At 39.0% G+C, this 18,360-nt stretch overlaps 1 protein-coding gene across 3 annotated transcripts in view; it reads right to left on the minus strand.

Moving 5' to 3' along the window:
- The window catches only part of ANK3 (ankyrin 3), a 501,644-nt gene that overhangs the window by 23,425 nt on the left and 459,859 nt on the right, over positions 1-18,360 (minus strand). For 2 of the 3 annotated variants that reach the window (XM_090278064.1, XM_090278065.1), the window contains 5 exons: positions 9,266-9,340; positions 6,018-6,149; positions 4,978-5,121; positions 2,008-2,316; positions 1,641-1,728 (listed from right to left, as the gene is read on the minus strand). In XM_090278064.1, the coding sequence (XP_090134190.1) occupies positions 1,641-1,728; positions 2,008-2,316; positions 4,978-5,121; positions 6,018-6,149; positions 9,266-9,340 (748 nt within the window). Of the gene's footprint in view, positions 1-1,640; positions 2,317-4,977; positions 5,122-6,017; positions 6,150-9,265; positions 9,341-9,963; positions 17,785-18,360 lie in introns of all 3 variants that reach the window. The other variant, XM_090278066.1, reaches the window with a different exon arrangement.

The following is an 18,360-nucleotide window of genomic DNA, read 5'->3' on the forward strand; positions in this document are numbered from 1 at the left end:
ATTTTTGTGGTTACAAAATAACTTTTTTGCATCAAACTTAATCATTAGTTGCCATTGAAATAAAATATACTTTAGTCTGATGTGCGCATAAAAAAATAATGCCAACTATTACTAAGAGACTATTTGTACCAGTCATTTGGTATGCATGCTATGCGCTTTCTTTTTCAATCATAAGCCTGTTTGAGCAAAGTAGTCATTCTTATTTTTAAAGCTGATTAAAGTGACATTCTTAGAGCTTAGAAATTCACCCAAAGTTACAAAGTGCAAACCTAATGATGGTAAATCTTAACCAATGTCTCGAGGATATTAAACTCCCACCTTTCTGGAGTAAGGCCACTATGAAAAGAACCAGATTCATAACTAGGGAATTATATTGGTTATAAACAAATTTCTATCATGACAATATTATTTGGGGTAAAGAATTACATATACTATGCTGCGAATCATGTAAAACATTCACATATAAAAAAGGAAGGATATTATATAAAATGTGTTTTTCTTAAGAGTGTAGAAAGGCAGATGACTTTTCTTTTATTCTTCTCTGCCTTTTCTGTGTTAAGACAGTTTAAAAAATGTATGAGAAAGAAACCCACCAAAATTTAATGGTTATTAAACCATTAAACCACTGAGCTGGTTTGGCTCAGTGGATTGAGCGTCGGCCTGCGAGCTATATGTCGCTGGTTCGATCTTCCAGTCAGGGCACATCAGAGAAGGAAAACTCTGATTCCAAAAAACCTCCGCTGCCTTGCGGCATACCTCTTCAGGGGAAAGGCTAAGGGAGTAAACCCCGACAGAAAATCCGGAGCCGGAGTCCCTAAGGCGGTTTGACGTTGTAGTCAACACCGGCAACTCCTGCGGCGCACCTGAAGCCAAGCTGTATTGACTCCGTCTTTCCCTTGGACCCTTCAGCTGCGAAGAGAGGGGGGGTCTGCTGCATGGGCAACAGCAGACCCTCCATATCACCCCGCCCAGGCTCTGTAGCTTCAGCTTCGCTGGAGAGGACACTCCAGCGTCATCGCAAGATGTCGATTCAACACGGGAGGAGACAGATACCGTGTCACTCCCGAGTTGGACTGCACAACCATTCTCGGCGGTGCAGATAGACTCTTAAGAAGCTACACCATCGTCTCTCAAGACGGATGGCTGCCGATATTGCGAGATGGTGGGGTTGCACTGATTTTTTATATCTGTAATTTTTAAATTTGTTTAATAAGCATGCTTATGTTTGCAGTCAGGAAATAATAGAAATGTTTATATTTCTAAAAGACTTGGAATTTTTAAATTATATTATTTTGAATGAGCATTAATTACGGGCTATGCAAAAAGAATAAAACGAGTAATACACTAGAAAAGAGTAGTCTTCTAAAGTAAAAGATACATAAATCTTTGGCATTTACATAAAAAAATTTTCATTTCACTTCAGGTTGTCAATAGTTTTAAGAATTATATCTGAGTATTATGTAACTTCCTCTCTCCAATTTAGCAGAATGAACCAAACTTTAAATTATGTATTATCCCCAAACGGGGATGATGCCTTAGAAAAAGGGTAGTTGCTAAAAACCATATATAGTATTTAAAATCAACTATTAACATGTAGGCTATGTTTCCTTTTCCTTTTTCTTTTTCTGAAACAGCCATACCTGTCATCCAGTCGATCTAGTAACCCGCCAGTTATTCTTCGAGCTTGAGCCGGGGACTCTAGGTTTCCACTTGTCTCGTTCTGCCAACCTGTAATTGAAGACATTTCCAGTTCTGCTTGCTGAACACGTTTAAGAATAGCCTGTACTTTTTCTTCTGTCATCTCCTCAGACTCTATTCCTTCTTCAAGTTGAATGTCCTCAAATAGAGATTTGAGTTTTTCTTCTGTCATCTCCTCATCAGGACCAGATTTTCCTTTCTCTTGCTGCTCAGAGCTTACTCTTACTTTTCTAGTTTGTTTCAATGGCTCTGCTGGTTTAACATCTTTTGGGACCCCAGCCATGCTTCCAAGGTATTGAGGATACTCACTCAGACACATATTCTCCAACTGGCTCTCATCTACATCCTCTGCTTCAGGTATTTCTGTTAAAGGCATTGAGTCTTCAAGTTTGCTGTCTTCTAGGGAAGTGTCTTCTGCAGTTACAACTGGAGGTCCATCTGCTGAATGCTCTACATTTCCCTGGGAAGGCACTAGCCCATCACTCAGTCTACTGGGAGTTCTAAGGGGAGATTCTATGCTAGAGATATCACTAAAATAATCATCTTGCTGGAAAGGGGTGGGTGGTGTGTAGTGTAACCCTGTGGGAGTTTCCAGTTCCACTTGAAGGGAAGAATAACCTATGGAAGACAGTACATTGGACTGACTGGAATGAATTAAGAATACATCAAACAAAAACACATGGAATGACAAATTATATCAGATATGAAAGTGTATGATGAATTACAGAATGATAAGTTTATTGGTTTAGTTCAATTAAATGTAATACAATAAAATAAAACACTACTGCAAACTATAGTAAAATAGAATATTAAGATATAGATTGTTTCTATCAATTTTGATAATTTTAATATAATAACTTAAATATGCAGACTAATTTAATCCAATGTAAAGTTACTTGTTATATGAGATACATTTATTCCATGGCAGAATTTATTATCTTTCTATTATTAGCATGTAAAATCTATATTGTGGTGGACTAAATACAATAAGCCATAAGAAACCAGTTTTTATAATTACTTATAACTTATATTAAGAACTGTACATAGGAGCGATTCTACCCAACTCTAATTTTTACTTATTTCACATGAAATTTATAGCAAAGAAAAATGAATTTAGTTTTTGGAAAGAAATGATTATTAGATTTTGGAGCAGTAGCACTGGGAAAAAAATTCTAAAAAGATGTAAGGAAAAGTACTGAAAAAGCAAATAAAAAGTAGAAAAGACTCCATGTAAATCTTCAGGTGTGTCAGAGATGAAAGGGTTATGGTGTATATGGAGGTTTTGGTAAACTTGGTGGAAGGGGTGCACTCAGAACCATGAATCAAATAAAGAGAATAAAGAAATGATGCACAACAGAGATAGGAGGCAAACCATTTGCAAAGAGCTCTGAATATTCACAACAAGGCTATGAAACACGGCGGTTTATTAACCAGACTACACAGAGGGGATGGAGGGGGCACTTCTCATGTTTTAAGCTTTTGTTCATGGACTACGGGCATATTTTGCTTCTTTAGCAGAGAGAAAAGTCAACAGTGGTCTGGTCATGGTGAGGAAAGGAAGTTTCACAGAACTTCAATGAAGAGGAGAGACAGTAAAAAAGGTAAACCAAGCAAATTTTCTGTATTATTAGTCTACAAAACTAAAGCCTAGTACATACTTCCATCATTTCAAGATAAATACCAACTTAGCTTTTACTGTAATTTCAAATCGCTATTGGTAAGTGAACATTTTTCTGTTATGGTCACCTATAAACCAGAATCTTGTTGAAAAGTTGGTTAAGATTAGCTGAGGTTTATAATCTGCACAAGTAAAATTTATTTCATACACATATTCCTAAATTTCCCTAAGAATTTATAAAAGTAAGAAATATAAAATATTAAGATTAGTACAAAAATCTCTTGTGAATTTATTTAATAATATTATGATTTTAAAATGTTAAAAATAAATGCAGCTTTTAATTCCATTGAATACATCTATTGTTTTCTGGTGATTTTGTTTATTAGAGATACTATGCTTAAATTATTTTTCTCAATTAAGGATATTAAAAGATTCTATAAACTGTAACTTGGCAATAATTCGTAATTTGATGTGGTATGTCTTTAGAGCAAAAAGAGTTTGGTTACCAATATATGGCCTCACATATAAGGTAAGGACTTGAACAGAGCTTTTCCCCAAGTTCCAATAGTATTTATAAGCTTTAAAAAAACCCACTTTGACATTATTACTATCACACTTGTGTTGTGTGGATAATAGGATATGCTTAAAATTTTCTGTCATTTTAGATCTTTTGTCACATAGCATTCAGAATTAGAAGTGATTGATTCTTGTTAGTCTAAATTTGCCAGTTTAAAATGGGGAAAAAAATCAGCATATTTTTCAAAACTTAAAATAGTGGAAAGATATGCCTAGTTCTTCTTGCCTTCACACCATTATTGACATTTTTTTACTCAGAATTCATTATAGGAATAAGTTCCATTTGTTAAGGAAGACAAGCATCTTGAAAAACATAAGGTATTTATTATATTTTTCTTAATACTTTGATTTTAAAAAGCCCAAATTTACACAACAAAGGAAAGATGGCAATATTATTTTATAAATTGAGTTAATGTAAAAGAGAAATTATGTTGTCAGAGACACTTCTGCTCACTGAATTAAAAATTATGCTGCCTTTTATAAAGTATAGATCAAAAAAAAAAGAAAAATATAGATCAAATAGGAATTTTTCAAACAAATAAATAGCACATGAAGTTAAAATAATGCTAAATAACTGACACACTTTTTTGAGTGCTACATTAGACTTTTTCATTACATGTTTAAACACTTGGTCCCAAAACAGTAATTCAGCATTTTACTTAACAATTTGCATATTATATGCTTAAATTTGACCTAATACCTTACTTACTTGGTAAAAGAGACCCCAGTTTGGTTTTATCTATGTATGAATAAACTAGTCCACTAGTTTTTAAGGTTAATCTAAAAATGACAGAAGCAATGCATTCTTTAGATATTAATTTTTTTTTCCATTTGGTCACAAAGTATTTGAAATAGAACTATTTCAGATAACTTATGCTCATTATTTACGTTTTACATAATAGGCATTTATCACTTGTTCTATTAGAGTATATATATTTGCAGACTCTGGCAGAGAAAATGCTGTGAAAATGAGAAATAAGGTCAAGCAAATCAACATTTAGCTGGTTTTAACTGACTGCCTTGTTTTACTACACTTTCTAATTTTATCAAGTGATTAAATAAATATGAACACTGAATTCAATTACCATCAACAGGGTCATGGAAAACATTGTTCTCATCTGCAAAACTTCTGGTGCCTGAGATATTTCCATAATCAAATATTGGTCCTTCTAGCAGAGTCACTATATCTATTCGATTAATTTTTGTCAAGACCGAAGTTAAGGCATCAGCTGAAAAAGGAGAAAAAAAGGTTTGAAAATCCAACGAAATTATTTTCTTGCAATCATCACAATATGCACACAAAGGCTTGGCTTTTGCAACCCTGCTGATTTTTTAGCTCTTCCTTACTGCAGCTCTGAAAACCAGAGGGCTCAGAACACCCGCTGCTGCAGGGCAGATATGTAAGGGTCTTAAGAACCACCCTATAAAACTGTGTTTGATGACAGCATCATTCATTCCATTGGAGGATGCAGAGCACATGAGGCTAAAAATAGCTAAACACCTTTTAGTTATAAGGGGATCTAATACATTTTTAAACATATTCCTCTCCTTTTAGACTGTCAAAATAGATCACCCTCATATTTGATGCTTAGCATTTTAATGACTTACTCAGTCAGGCTCACCCAGCCAATCCCGCAGTAACTTGCTCCATATTGTTGTGGGTTGACACGTGTCATAGTATAGAACCGCTCCCCTGGCTTGCCACCACCACATAACCAGACCCAACAATGCTAGAGAATTCTTTGTCACCACAGACCAAATGGAATAAAATAATGTGAACCCATAATCTGATCCTATTTTTCTCTCTACCTTCCTGTGCATCCATCTCTGACCATAACAGTAACTTCAGGGTGTTTGACTACTGCCCCGTGACTTAACAACTAAAATTATACTTTCATTTTTGATGGTCACAGAGAAAACTAGAGACAAAAATGCAAAAAATTCCCTAGCGAATGCTTTCTGAACGCCTCTAAAGACAAGTTAGAATATTTGCACTAAATTAGACAAGTATAATTTCAAAAGACTTGCTATTACTTTATTATCACTCTGATTTTATTAAAGTAGGCTTATCAAAAATATTGGATAACGCAGTTTCGAAAGTTAAAGTAAAATAATTTCAGCATACTTGTAGCATTTTTTCCATCTCTCGTAACCCATTTTTTTAATAACATGAAGCTTTGAGAAATTAAAGAATTTGGATTTTCCACACGTATTTGATTGATTTCATCCACTGAAAAATTCAGTTCCCTTGCCAGTTCTGTAGAAAAGAAAAAGAGTTACTAAGACTTCATAGTCTACCTTTATCACACACATTTCATAAAAGTAATGCTTGACTGCCAGAAAAAAAGAAAGAAATTTTACAGTAAAACCTATGTACAACCTTGAGCATTTCATTAATCTTTATATACTTGATTTCACAGGAAAGCAGCGATCATACACAGGCTGTGATTTAACTCTTAGTTACAATTAGATTCCATTTAAAGATTACATAGACTCTTGATCTGTACAAAGAACATATTGCTGAATTCTTCTAATTCAGCCAAATTATTCTGTTTCAGCAAACTTCATACAAGGTATGTAGGGACATATGGTTCATAAATATATGGCACAAGGGACTCTGGTCATGTTTTCCCTGGGAAGTCTTCAAGAAGTACATGTTTTACTCCTATAATATTCTACTCTATATGCCTTCAGGTTTCATGAACTCCACTTCAGAGGTTAAATGGTGACTCTAGACCAGGTCGTTGTCTATGACGTGCTGCCACTTATGTGAAAAGTAAAAGGGACATAGCTTTCTGTCCCTCTAGATGTATATACTCAATCTTGTTAATGCAGGGAGTGTCTTTGGGAAGATATGTATGAGTAGCCATGGCAACCTTGGTAGAGGGATATGTAGAGTCAAAAACGAGAGGACCTTTCATTGTGTATTTTTTGTACAATTGAAAAATTATGAGGTATGTAGTACCTTAAATAATTATAAAAAGTGAGAAATGGGAGAAATATCCTTCCATGAAAAAGAACTGGTTAAAATTCTATCCTTCTTAAGAAATGTTTTTTATATTGGCTACTTTAAAACTTTAATGAAAAGTACATTTTTTTTACTTTCAATATTATTTTGCATCAGTTTCAGGTATACAGCATAGTGGTTAGACCATCAATTCCCAGCAGTTTGGCAAAATGCAACCAGAGTTTCAGAAAAGTCCATATCCTTTGACCAAATGATTTTACTTCTAGAAATCTATCATGAGAATACATTGGGTTGTACACAATGGTTTTTATGCATCAATGTTCATTGTAGGCATTTACTACTGAAAAGTTAGAGACAGTGAAAGTGTTGAACAAAAGGAAAGTTCATTCATGTAATGAAGTGACTTGCAAATTGTCTTGATCAGAACCTACAGTAAGAAATACATTGTTGATATGAATGAAACCAGATCTTTATGGAGCAAAACTAGTCTCAATGCATATAATACACAGACATCATCTTTTCCATTCTATTCTATTTAAATACAAAACCAAAGCATGAACTGATTTCATGACTCACAGGTGACCCACAGTGAGGACAACAACATTGTAAAAAGTATGTCTGTTAGTTGTTATTTAGTCATTAAAACCAAGATCAGAGAATATTTAACTTTTGTAGAAACTATGTAATTACAAATAAAAGAGAAAATTGCATAATGTATATAACACTCACTTAAAAAAGCATTTTATAAAAAAATTAAAGTACATTGACATTACTTAACAGTGAGACAGAAGGACAGAGTTAAATTTTGTTCTTCTAGAGTGCTAGTTTTCCTAATCTTCATTGAGCCTATAAGAATTTGAATTTAAAGACTTAAACTTATTTTTATATTCTTCATCTCTCTGTGTTTTAAGAGACACAACTGCTGACCAGCAAAAGCCCTCATAAGCAGACTGTATCATTTGTGTAGAGACCAAATGAAGCAAAGATACTGCCACTAAAAATTTTATCGTTTTATGGCTTTTGTCTGGCTATTCTTATATCACCTCTTCTCCAAAAATTTACTCTGACAAACTGAGAACTGGATTTGCTCGTGGAAAATAATCTAATAGTTATGGGCATACAATACTGCAAAATCAACATTGGCTCCAGTATATTTTCAGATTACAATGTCCAAGATTAAAATGTAATTTTAAATTTTTAATGTTAGCAAATATTTATGTACAATGAATTGCTTAACTCTCAACAACTTGCAAGGGATTATTCAGACCACCTGTCTTTTTAGAGCTCTAATAAGCTCCTGGATATCATCAGTATGTGTAAGAGCAAGGACTGGGTTGAGGGAGAGAGGAATGTTTAATATGTAGGAGGGGGAGGGACTTACGGCATGGCATTCAAAGGAAAAATATTTAAATGATCTTGTTTGTCATTATAGTTTCATATGCTCCCTCTTAACATCATAGATTTTTTTCCCTGAGTTAGAATGTATGTCACTGATGGTATGCAAAATGACTTTAGATATGACAATGATTAACATTTTTAAATTATTATATTTTTTGGCTGTGCATTAAAAAATACACTCAACCTACAAAACTTAAAATTTCTCTAATTCAAAGCTGGGTTATCCAATTGACACAGAACCTTGTTTTCATTATTAATAAAGCAAAATCAAGCCAAATATTCCTTTTCTATATAGTGATCATAAATAGTTTCATTCATTTCACAGAACCTAACTACTTTTGTAAACTTAATAGATTTGTATATTCTATTTTTAAAAATTTTAATTCAAAATTTAAACTTATTGTCATTCCTTTGTTTTCTTATATAATTATTGAAAATGATCCTTGTTTTCCATTATTGGAGCATAAGCTTGAGTCTGCTTAAAAGTATCAGCTAAATACGTAAACATATAGATAAATGTGTATATCATAAAAATTGTGAAGATGAGTTGTGAATGATTAAAATTTGTTAAACTTAGGCATGGATTAAGTGAACTGTTGCCTAAGAGAGCTGCTCTAAGGATTTAAACCAGGTTTGAAATTTTTGAATTACTTAAAAGTCATAGGCCTTAGCTATGTTTTCTTTTATGCCACAAAATAAATTTCCTATTACAGAAAAGACAGTCTCTATGTTACCAGAAATGGCATTGTGAAGAAAGTGCTTCAATTCAATGTAAAATAAGATTAAAGTTCTATTTTTTAGTGAATATGCATAAAAGGATCTTTGAAAAACAAACGAACAAACCACTATATAGGCACTATCAGTAATTATCTCTGGGTAGGTAGAATTATGGGAGATAAAACTATTTTTTACTCATTGCTCGTTTCTTTTTTTTTTTTATGAACCACTTGTGAATAAGACAAAGAAATTAAGAAACATTTGTTTCATTCAGGAGTATATGCACTTACCTGTCCAACTAAGTCCCAGGTGATCGGCTACTATTGCCATCCTGATATCTGTCCGTTCACATGGACTCTGTGGACCTACGATTTACAATTTCTTAATTAAAATAATCATCAAGAAAAATACGATACTGGAAAATTGCTTTTACCAGTACTCAGATTTTACAGAGACTAACGCTAACACCGTACACTTAAATGTGTCCTAATCACCTACATGAACACTTCTCTTTTCACATGACTCACTCCATTTTCTCCTGCATCAGGTTAAATGTCAGACTACATGGATGCTCAATGTAATGGAATTGAACATGCTGACAAGCTAGCTACTTTACAACAGTTACAGAAGTGTTGTGTTGGTGAAAACACCACGATGGGATTTCGACATCTGTGCTTTTACTTTGACAGAATCATATCCATTAACACATTAAAATAAAATAGCTGCTCATCGTGAATGACACCAATGTCTTCAGCATGCTTCCCTAGCTGTCTACAGTGTAGTCAGGATAAAAGGAAGAAAGAGGAGTATGTAGACAGCACATACAGATGACAATGACAGAATGAGAAACTACGGTTAAGTCACTCCACAGGCAATCACAACAGTTCATGCACTAGGGTCTACGAGTTGGAAAGTGTTTACAAACTAGGCTCGTTCTCCAGGATGTGAGCAAAGAGCGCTCGAGAAACCTGACTGCCTTCATTCTCACCAGTCCTCCTACTGCTCCTTTTCTCACTGCCGGCCTTTTCACTCTTTGATTTTAAAGGCGCTGCCTCTGTTTTCTTATCTCTAGCAGACTTCGTGGTAACTGAAGGCTGGCCACCCCGGGAACTCTCGGACAACGACGCGTTTCTTGAGGTACTGTCTTCCTCATCCGACAACTCGGACTGCGTCTTTTTTTCTTCTTCAGAGAGGCGGTCCACAAGCTTTAAGGTCTCACCACTAATTCCCTTAAAATATTCAATGGAATGTTTACACACTTCCTTAAGCTGACTGCTCCTGACTTTAACTGTGCTGCTGCTGGTGGTGGCAGTGGTGGTGGCGGTGGTGGTGGTGGTGGTATTGGTGGTGGTGACACAGGTGGATCTTACCTTTACTGGCAGCTTGGATGGAAGATGTTTGGCCTTGTCTTTCTCTGGCTGCCCTTGCTTTTGTGGGGTGCATGCTTTTCTAACTGAAACTATGGGATCCCTGTGTGTGTTTTTCACCGGAATTCTGGACTTCACATCTATATGTGAAGAAGAAGTAAGGGTTTTGGTTTTCTCAGATTGGCTAACCTGCTTCAGCTTACTCACTTTCATGTTTGGCAAATGATTTGGTGGGAAGATAGCTCTTGATGAAGTGGCCTTTATGGGAAGTTTGGATTTTCGCCTTATCCCTATCACTTCCTTTGTCTTTTGCTGCTCACCCAGAACTTTCTGCTTATCTCTTACACAGTGTCCCTGCAGCACCCCTGTCTTTTTTCCTGATGAGCTTTTCACGGGATTAGCTTTCTCTGTGGTACAAGTGGGTGCAGGATGTTCTGTCAGCACTAAGTTACTTGTGATGTTATCTGTCTGTATAGTGGAAGAATCCAAATTGTTGTTGTTATTAAAGTTATCTTTTTGAAAATCATGCTTTTCTTGGGGCCTAGTGCCCACGTGGCTATCGGCTGAATTGGAAATCCCTGCTACCGTTTCATTTTCTAATCCCTGACAACTGGTCATCACCGCTTCTATCTTATCTGTGACTTCTCCAGGGCCTTCTTTCTTCATGGTCATGGTGGACGCAGAAATTCCCATTTTTATAGGCGTGCGCGACTTGGGGTCAGCTTTCAAGGTGTTAGTGGCTGCTGCTGATTTCTCCAGGGAGCCAGCAGTGGACGGGCCTTCCTGACACTCTCCGCTGGTCAGGACGCTGGGGTTAGGGTCGACTGCAGGTGCCTCTACATTTCTCTCTAGATTGGTTTCTACAGTGGTGTCCCCTGACTGTGGCTGTGGTGTGGAAGTGACCATACTCTCATCCCCTTCCCCCGGGTCCCCTGACTTCCCTTCAGGAGTATGCTCACCAATCTGGAAAAATTGGAGCCTCTCTTCAACAAAATCCCTCTTGCTCATGTCAATTGCACCACTGCGAGTCATCTCAAACATTTTTCCTTCATGAAATGGGAAGGGGTTAGGCTCACTAGTTGGGGTACTTTCATCGGTGGGCGTTCTGGCCGGCGTTGTATCAGGGGTTGTTGCTGGGGAGCGGTCTTCCACAGCCAGACCAAACGGCTTAGTTTCATCTTCCCGTGATTTACTGTCAAAAACTTCGTCATCCCCTCGGTTATTAGACCAAGGGTCAAAATCTAGACCTTTAGTTGCTACTGTTTTAAAAGGAGTGGCAAATTCTTCATCCACTTTGTAACTGAAGTAAGTATCAGGAAACACTGATCTGTCAGGATGTCTGCCTTCTAATGTGAAAAACTGGGCCCCTGACTTCTGGTCAATCTTATCAGGAGTCTTTTCCAAGGAAGGACTTTTAGACGGTGGTTTATCTTCATCAGGCCCCACCTTTCCCTCCTCCTCGATAACTTCAAGTTTACTTTGGCTAAAGGAGCGATCTGCTGGCTTCGGCATGCCCTCTGTGTTCCAGACATCTTTCTTGGTTTCCACTGTTTGGCTCGGGAGTTTAGAATCACTCTCCGTCAAGCCATCATCTTCATCTTGCAGGTCATAGCCATCAAGAGAGTCAATCTCTGTGGCATCTGTGTCGTGAGAAAACTCCGCCGTGGTAGCGATGGAACACTCCGTGATGGACTGGTCATTGTTCCCATTCTGGGCAGTTTCATTCTGAGGCGAATCAAGGCCAAGGCCAAATTCATTCTCTTTTCCAGATCCATTAGTTTCTAATTCCTTCTGGTTGGAAGCCTTCTCAGCAGAAGCTTTGGCTTTTGTGATTTCTTTTTGTTCATTGTCTGCTTCCTTTAACGTGAAGGTGTACTTCTTAACTGGAACCGGCTGATAAACAGATTCGTCATCACTGGAATCACTGGCATCTGCCCCGGGAGGGACTGGGGACGGTGGCTGCACTCTGATGACTGGTTCGGCCAGCTGGTACCTGTCATGCTCGTCCTGCAGACTGACTTCAGTCATGCCGACCTCTCTTTCGGGGAGATAATGATTCTTATCTGACTCAATCTGGTCTGCGTCCAGCGGTGGAGGAGGGGGAAACTCAATATAAGCAACTCTGTTAGTTTTGGGTCTTTGGTTAGAGTCTTTGCTCACGTTGCTAGTCACTCTGTGTGCGCCTGCTGCTTCCTCCACCACCGTCTGCTTTAAGGAGGACGACTTGCCCTGCTCCTCTTCCTCCGATTCCTCGGAAACCTCAGGAATGGGGCTGGGTTTACCTGGTATATAAGCTATGAGTGAGTCTGGTGTCTTAGATGTAAATTCATAACTCACTTCCTCTGAACTGGGTGTTTCTGGGGTTAAAGGGCTTTTCCCAGAGCTGTCTAGAAAGGAAACTTGCTCTAGCGTATCATCTTCTGGACTACCTTGGGGAGAAGGAGGTTGCTTTTGCTGTCTAGTTGTATAAAAGGTCCCTCTGGTCTCTTGTACAGTTTTACATTCCTGGCTTATGATTTTTTTTACACTTCCTTGCTGTATTTCTTTTTCATATTGCTTTCCCACCTGTACAAAACTGACATAAACCGGTAAAGTTTTTATCTCTTTCCCTCCCTCTGTCTGCGCTAGTGGTGCAACTTTTTCCAGCCCATCAACGGGACTGTGGTCAAATACGTCACTAGAGGGAGATTCCTTTCCTGGGCTAAAGTCTAAAGAATCAGGAGATTTGGAGGGGGAGGTTTCGGTTTCATCGAGGGGTGAGCATAAGCCTATATAACTCTGATGTTTGGAAACTTTGCTAATTTCTGAATAGGTAACTTTTTCATCTTCCTGAGAATTCAAGTGCTGTGTCTCAGCTGTCTCTTTACTCAGACTTGCTTGGGGTGATGGTTGTGATAGTTCATGTTTTGGAAATGGTGACTGCTCGCAAAAGCCACCAGGAGAATTAGGTGCCGGCACTCTCCTCTCGTCGGCCGCCCTGACCGGGATGTGCGACACTGCCCCGCTCTCACTGCTCTTCGAGGGTCGCTCGCGAGATCCGCCAGGACGGTCCCCTTCTTTAACAACATATTCCCTGTACAAGACTTTTTTGGAGGGAGATTTTACAGTCATTTCCTTAATTTCTGAGAGAGAGCCATTTGTTAACAATTTGTGTTCTCTCTCAGTCACAGACAGAAATTCACTCCTTTGATCAACACGTTTACTCTCAGGATGACCAATGTGATTCTCTCTTACATCATGAACAAGTACATGTGAAAGTTTTTCTTTCTGAGACTTATTGTTAGTAGCTCCAGAGCTTTCCCATGTTCTAAAGACCTTTCTGTCCCACGGTCCCTTAGTTGCTAAATCTGAGGTTACACGACATGCCAAGTCCTTAGCCTGTTGCTCAGAAAAAGGGTCAGGCATTGCTTTACTTGACATTTCAGTTCTCTGTTTTTTCACCTCATCAGAGCCAGAATCATTTACAACAATTTCATTGCTCTGCTCATGCTCATCCTTCGCTTTTAATACCATACAATCTTTTTGCACAGATACACTGTCATCTGACAGGTCTACGGCCTTCTGCTGCTTTTCTCTAGCAAAAACTTGGTAGACAGGTAGCTTGCTCTCCTGGGTCTTCTTCACTGGGATTCTGGATTGGCCATCTGGCTTTCTGTCCTCTTGAGACATGTCCTTACTTTTGGCCTGAGCGCCTTGTTCAAATTTTAATCTAATAGAACTGAGCTTAGATTGTTTGAGCTGAAACCCAGACTGGGGCCCTTCTGACGCTTTGCTCCTTGAAACACTTCCTTTGGCTTCCTCTGTAGACTTGCTGTCCTGAGTCTGTTGGGAAAGAGCCTTCTTCTCCGGGCTGCTGGGCAGACTGGATGCTTTCCTCTCATCGACTCTGGGGAAGCCGTGTCCATCGCGGCCATGCTGCCTTGCCTTAACCCACTCATCGTTGGATGCCAACAGTTCTGTCAACAGTACTTTCTCAGGGCTGCTACTAGTGGAGCTTTGCGAAGAGTGTTCTTTGCCATTTCTAGGGCGTGCCTTTTTCTCTGGGGACTGCAGTTCATCATTTAGCTTTTCGGTTTTGTCACGAAAAAACTGTGACACTTCAGTCAGTTTTTCTTCAGCTTCCTTCACAGTCCTGTCCACCCTATCTTCATATATCAACTTCTCTCTACCTCTGTCTAATCTGTCCTCAGTAAAGCGCATCCACATGGCATGTTTTGGACTACTAACATCGCCAGAGTAGTGCAACACTGTCACTTTATCAAAATGCTCATCTTTAGACACTTTACCTACACCATTTTCAGACACATCTTTATAGATTTTGGAGAGAATTTCTTTTTTGGGGGCAGTGACTACTTTTTCTCTGGACCGCTTATCAGACCCCTGTAACTCTGAGCTAGGGGGTCCTGCATGGTCTGTAACCGATTCCTCAGTATCAGAATGAGACACATCTAGCTTTTCTGACAGAAGCATTTTCTCAGCAAACCTGTAAGACTCCCCTCTTAGTTCTGACAACTCATCGTCATGGTATTCTATTGAGTGTTGACTCAAAAGCTTCAATGTTTTATAAGAGTCATCAGATATGAGCTGAGCAGAACTAGGGCGACTATCTTCTTCTTGGGATACAGGAGTGTTTACTCTGGAAGACTCCAGGTAAGAAGGCAATGACTCTTCAGCAGTAAGCTCTTCTTCTTCTTGCTGACCCTGTTCCTCTGAACAAGGAAAAGCATCGTGTTTTTCTGGCAGAAAATCTTTTAGGTTAATATCTCCCCGGGATAAGTCTTTCTGATACACATACATTTCCTTCTCTGGATGCTTTTTGGTTTCTCTAATAATGACTTCAGTGGGCTCAGCTTGGTTACCTTTTTCGATGTGGACTTCTATTATACGCTCCAGTTTGGGTTTCATTTGGTTGTCCTTCTCTGCATGCTGGGCTGAGGTTTCAGCAGCAGACTTGTGAACATCCGGGGACACTGCCGACTTATGTTCAAACAGACCTGCCAGTTCTTTGGAAGGGTCCCGCCCGGACTGAAAGGCCTTCATGATGTCATGGACTGACATGGTTTCTTCAATCCTTTCAGAGGCACCTTCGCTGCCTGGCGGAGAATGATAAACCATTCTGGTGGTGGTGGTGATGTGAGTCTCTTCTTTAACACGCATGCCTTTGCTCAAAACTCGATTGTGGTCATCTTCTTCACTACTAGCTTTCATTTGAAATGCTTTCACTTTTTCTTTAATACTAGAAGTGGTGGGTTTTGGCTCTAGCTCCATAAAGGTAGGTGAAGGTTTGGGAGACACGGGTTCCTCTGGCTGGGACTGGGGAGCATCTCCAGCTGAGGGCTCGTAGCTCCTGATAACATGAACTACTTCAGTTCTTGTTTCTGTAATGACAGGAGGGATGGGGGCTTCATGGAAAAGTGGCTTAGGACCAGTGCTCTCAGCGCTCTGTGGGGCCGAGGGTGTTTTTTCGCTTCTTGTTTCAAAGCCACTGTCAGACAAGGGACTTTTATCTTGGTCATGTTGAGAAAAGTCATCTGGAGACTCTAAAATAGTATCTGTTCCAAAAAAGGAATCAGCCATTTTACTTAATTCTTTCTCAGAGGTGGAAGGCCTCATGGAGGCTGGAGGCATTTTGAGTTTGTGTTCCTGCAAAGCAATTGCTGGTTTTAGAATTCTTTTCTGTCTCTCTTCACCATCTTTCTTTGCGTCCTCAAACTTGTACTTCAAGTTTGTCAGTGAGCTACTCCCAATATCATTTGTTAGGTAATCAATCACTTTGGTCAAGTTATAATCCCTGTCAGGGGCAGCCTTTGCTTTTACGTGCACTCGCTCTGGTAGAGTGGGGGAACGGCTCCCTGCCGCTTGCTGTCTGGCTTCTCTTATTTCTTCTGAACTAAACTCGATCCAGTCATCTTCGGGGGAGTGTCCTTTGTCACTCTTTGGTGACTTGGGTGGGCCTTTATTATCTCCACACACATCTTTTTTCAGGATTTCACTGACTTTCACTAAATCCTCCTTTACTTTCTCAACAATTTTGAAAGGTTCTTCATCGTCAATTCTCCCTTCTTTGGGGAGTTCGGGTTGGAATGGCTTCTCCTCAGGGACATCTGTTTGTAGTATTGCAGTCATCCGCATTAGGTCCTCCTTCATTTCAGCCACGTCTTTTAGTATCTCCTGACTGGAAGATAAAGAAGATGGTGCCGACAACTTAAGGGCAGAGGGTGCAAGGAACAAGGATGACTTAACTGGAGATGAAGTTCGATTGAAATGGGGCTGGGGACGTGTCTCCGTAGTCAGTGTTTTAATGGGGGACAGCAAGGCTGCTGCTGATTTTGCAAGTGAATTAGAGTCTGGAAGTTTCTTTAATGCTGGTTCTGGCAAAACATTGACTACAGAGTATACTGGCACTGTTATAATTGATGAAGTTACAGATGAGGTAGTTGCAGATATTGATGACCCAAGGGATGTATAGAGTGCACTTGCGGAAGGAGTTCTTAGAGACTGAAAAGCTGATGGCGCTGAAGCAACATATGACCTGAGTGGGGAAAATGGCATTGCCGTTGTGGTAGAAAACACTTTCTCAACTGTGTCGGTGGCTGCATTGACCACAGAGCTCACAGAGTTTGTAGCCGTAGAAATTTTTTCCTGTAACGTGGCAGTGGCTTTGCATCCATTAATTAAAGTTGAAGATGACGGATACTTCAGGGGGGAAATAGAGCCATTGACTAACGCTACCTCCGCATGTCCGGGCATCTGTTTCACGGGCGATGAGAGAGAAGAGGCCATCGTAACTTTAGCTGATGAAATGATATCAACTGCTGATTTAGCTGGAGATACCACTGATTTTAAAGGCGAAGATATTAGCGGTGTTGCTGATGTAATAATGGACTTAAATGGCAAACTTGAGGAATACATATTAATATTTGATTTGGGGGATGCAGGGGGTGTCATAGTAATTGATGACCTCTCCAAAAGAGACCCTGCTGTCGTCACTGGAGAGGTTCGAGAGGAAAACGTGGAACTGGATGCCAGCCCTTTTAAAGGTGAGGCCTCTGTGACTGGGGGAGCTCTAACCAGGGTACCAGAGGAAACTTGGATATTGTATGGAGATTGTGACACCACTGTTTTTATTGGCGAAGAAATTGTCCGAAAGGATCTAACGGGAGATGCCACGTCATTGATGGATTTCACTGAAGATGTAGTTGACGCGCCTAACGTGGATTTGATTGGAGAAGGAGTCGAAACAGACCAAATTGATTTTAACGGAGAAGCTGATGGCGTGTTAGAGGAAGAACTGGATAAGGAAGTGAAGCCTGACTTGGCTGGCCCGGGCACTGTGATCGGAGCTGTTGTCCAGGACTGGAATGGTCTTGTAGAAAAGAAGGGCTTGTATGAGTAAGAGGTGGGGAGGGATCTTGTTGCTCCTGCACTCCGTTCAACTGTTTCTTAAATTTTAAAATGAAATCAAACACAAAATCAACGAAAATGGTTGAGAAACAGAGAGACCAGAGAAAAAAATTGGTCAGTAAACTTTGAAATATTACAAAAGCAAGTACAATTGTTTGCATGATTTAGAATGGAAGAAGCAAAAGGAACAACTAAGTAAAGGAAGAAAAAATTTCTATTGACATAACCAACCCAAAGTTAAAAAAACTAAATAAATAAAAAACAGAGCAATGTGAAATGAAAGACAGAAAAAGCACGTTGCAACCAAATGGGCCGACAATGAAAATCAGAAAACACAAGGAAAGAATTAATGATGAAAAATAACCACAATGGAAAACTCTTCCCTTACTTCCTATTGACTTTCTTATGTGCTGGTTTTGAAATATCAGTAGCCGTTGTTTTGCCTGTATAGGTACATGTTTACTTTGTGCAACCACAAAACTCTCATTTTAATAATTTCTAATGTTCCCTTGCCTTGAACCTTTTGGTGATACAGATTGCACCTGTTAAGAACCATATTAATGTGTGTAGCTATACATTAAATATCTAAAGGTCTTTTTTTAGAAAACCACTCA

The sequence above is a fragment of the Furipterus horrens genome, unplaced genomic scaffold (genome assembly GCF_987537825.1).
Source record: "Furipterus horrens unplaced genomic scaffold, mFurHor1.1.pri manual_scaffold_5, whole genome shotgun sequence".
Lineage (NCBI taxonomy): Eukaryota > Metazoa > Chordata > Mammalia > Chiroptera > Furipteridae > Furipterus > Furipterus horrens.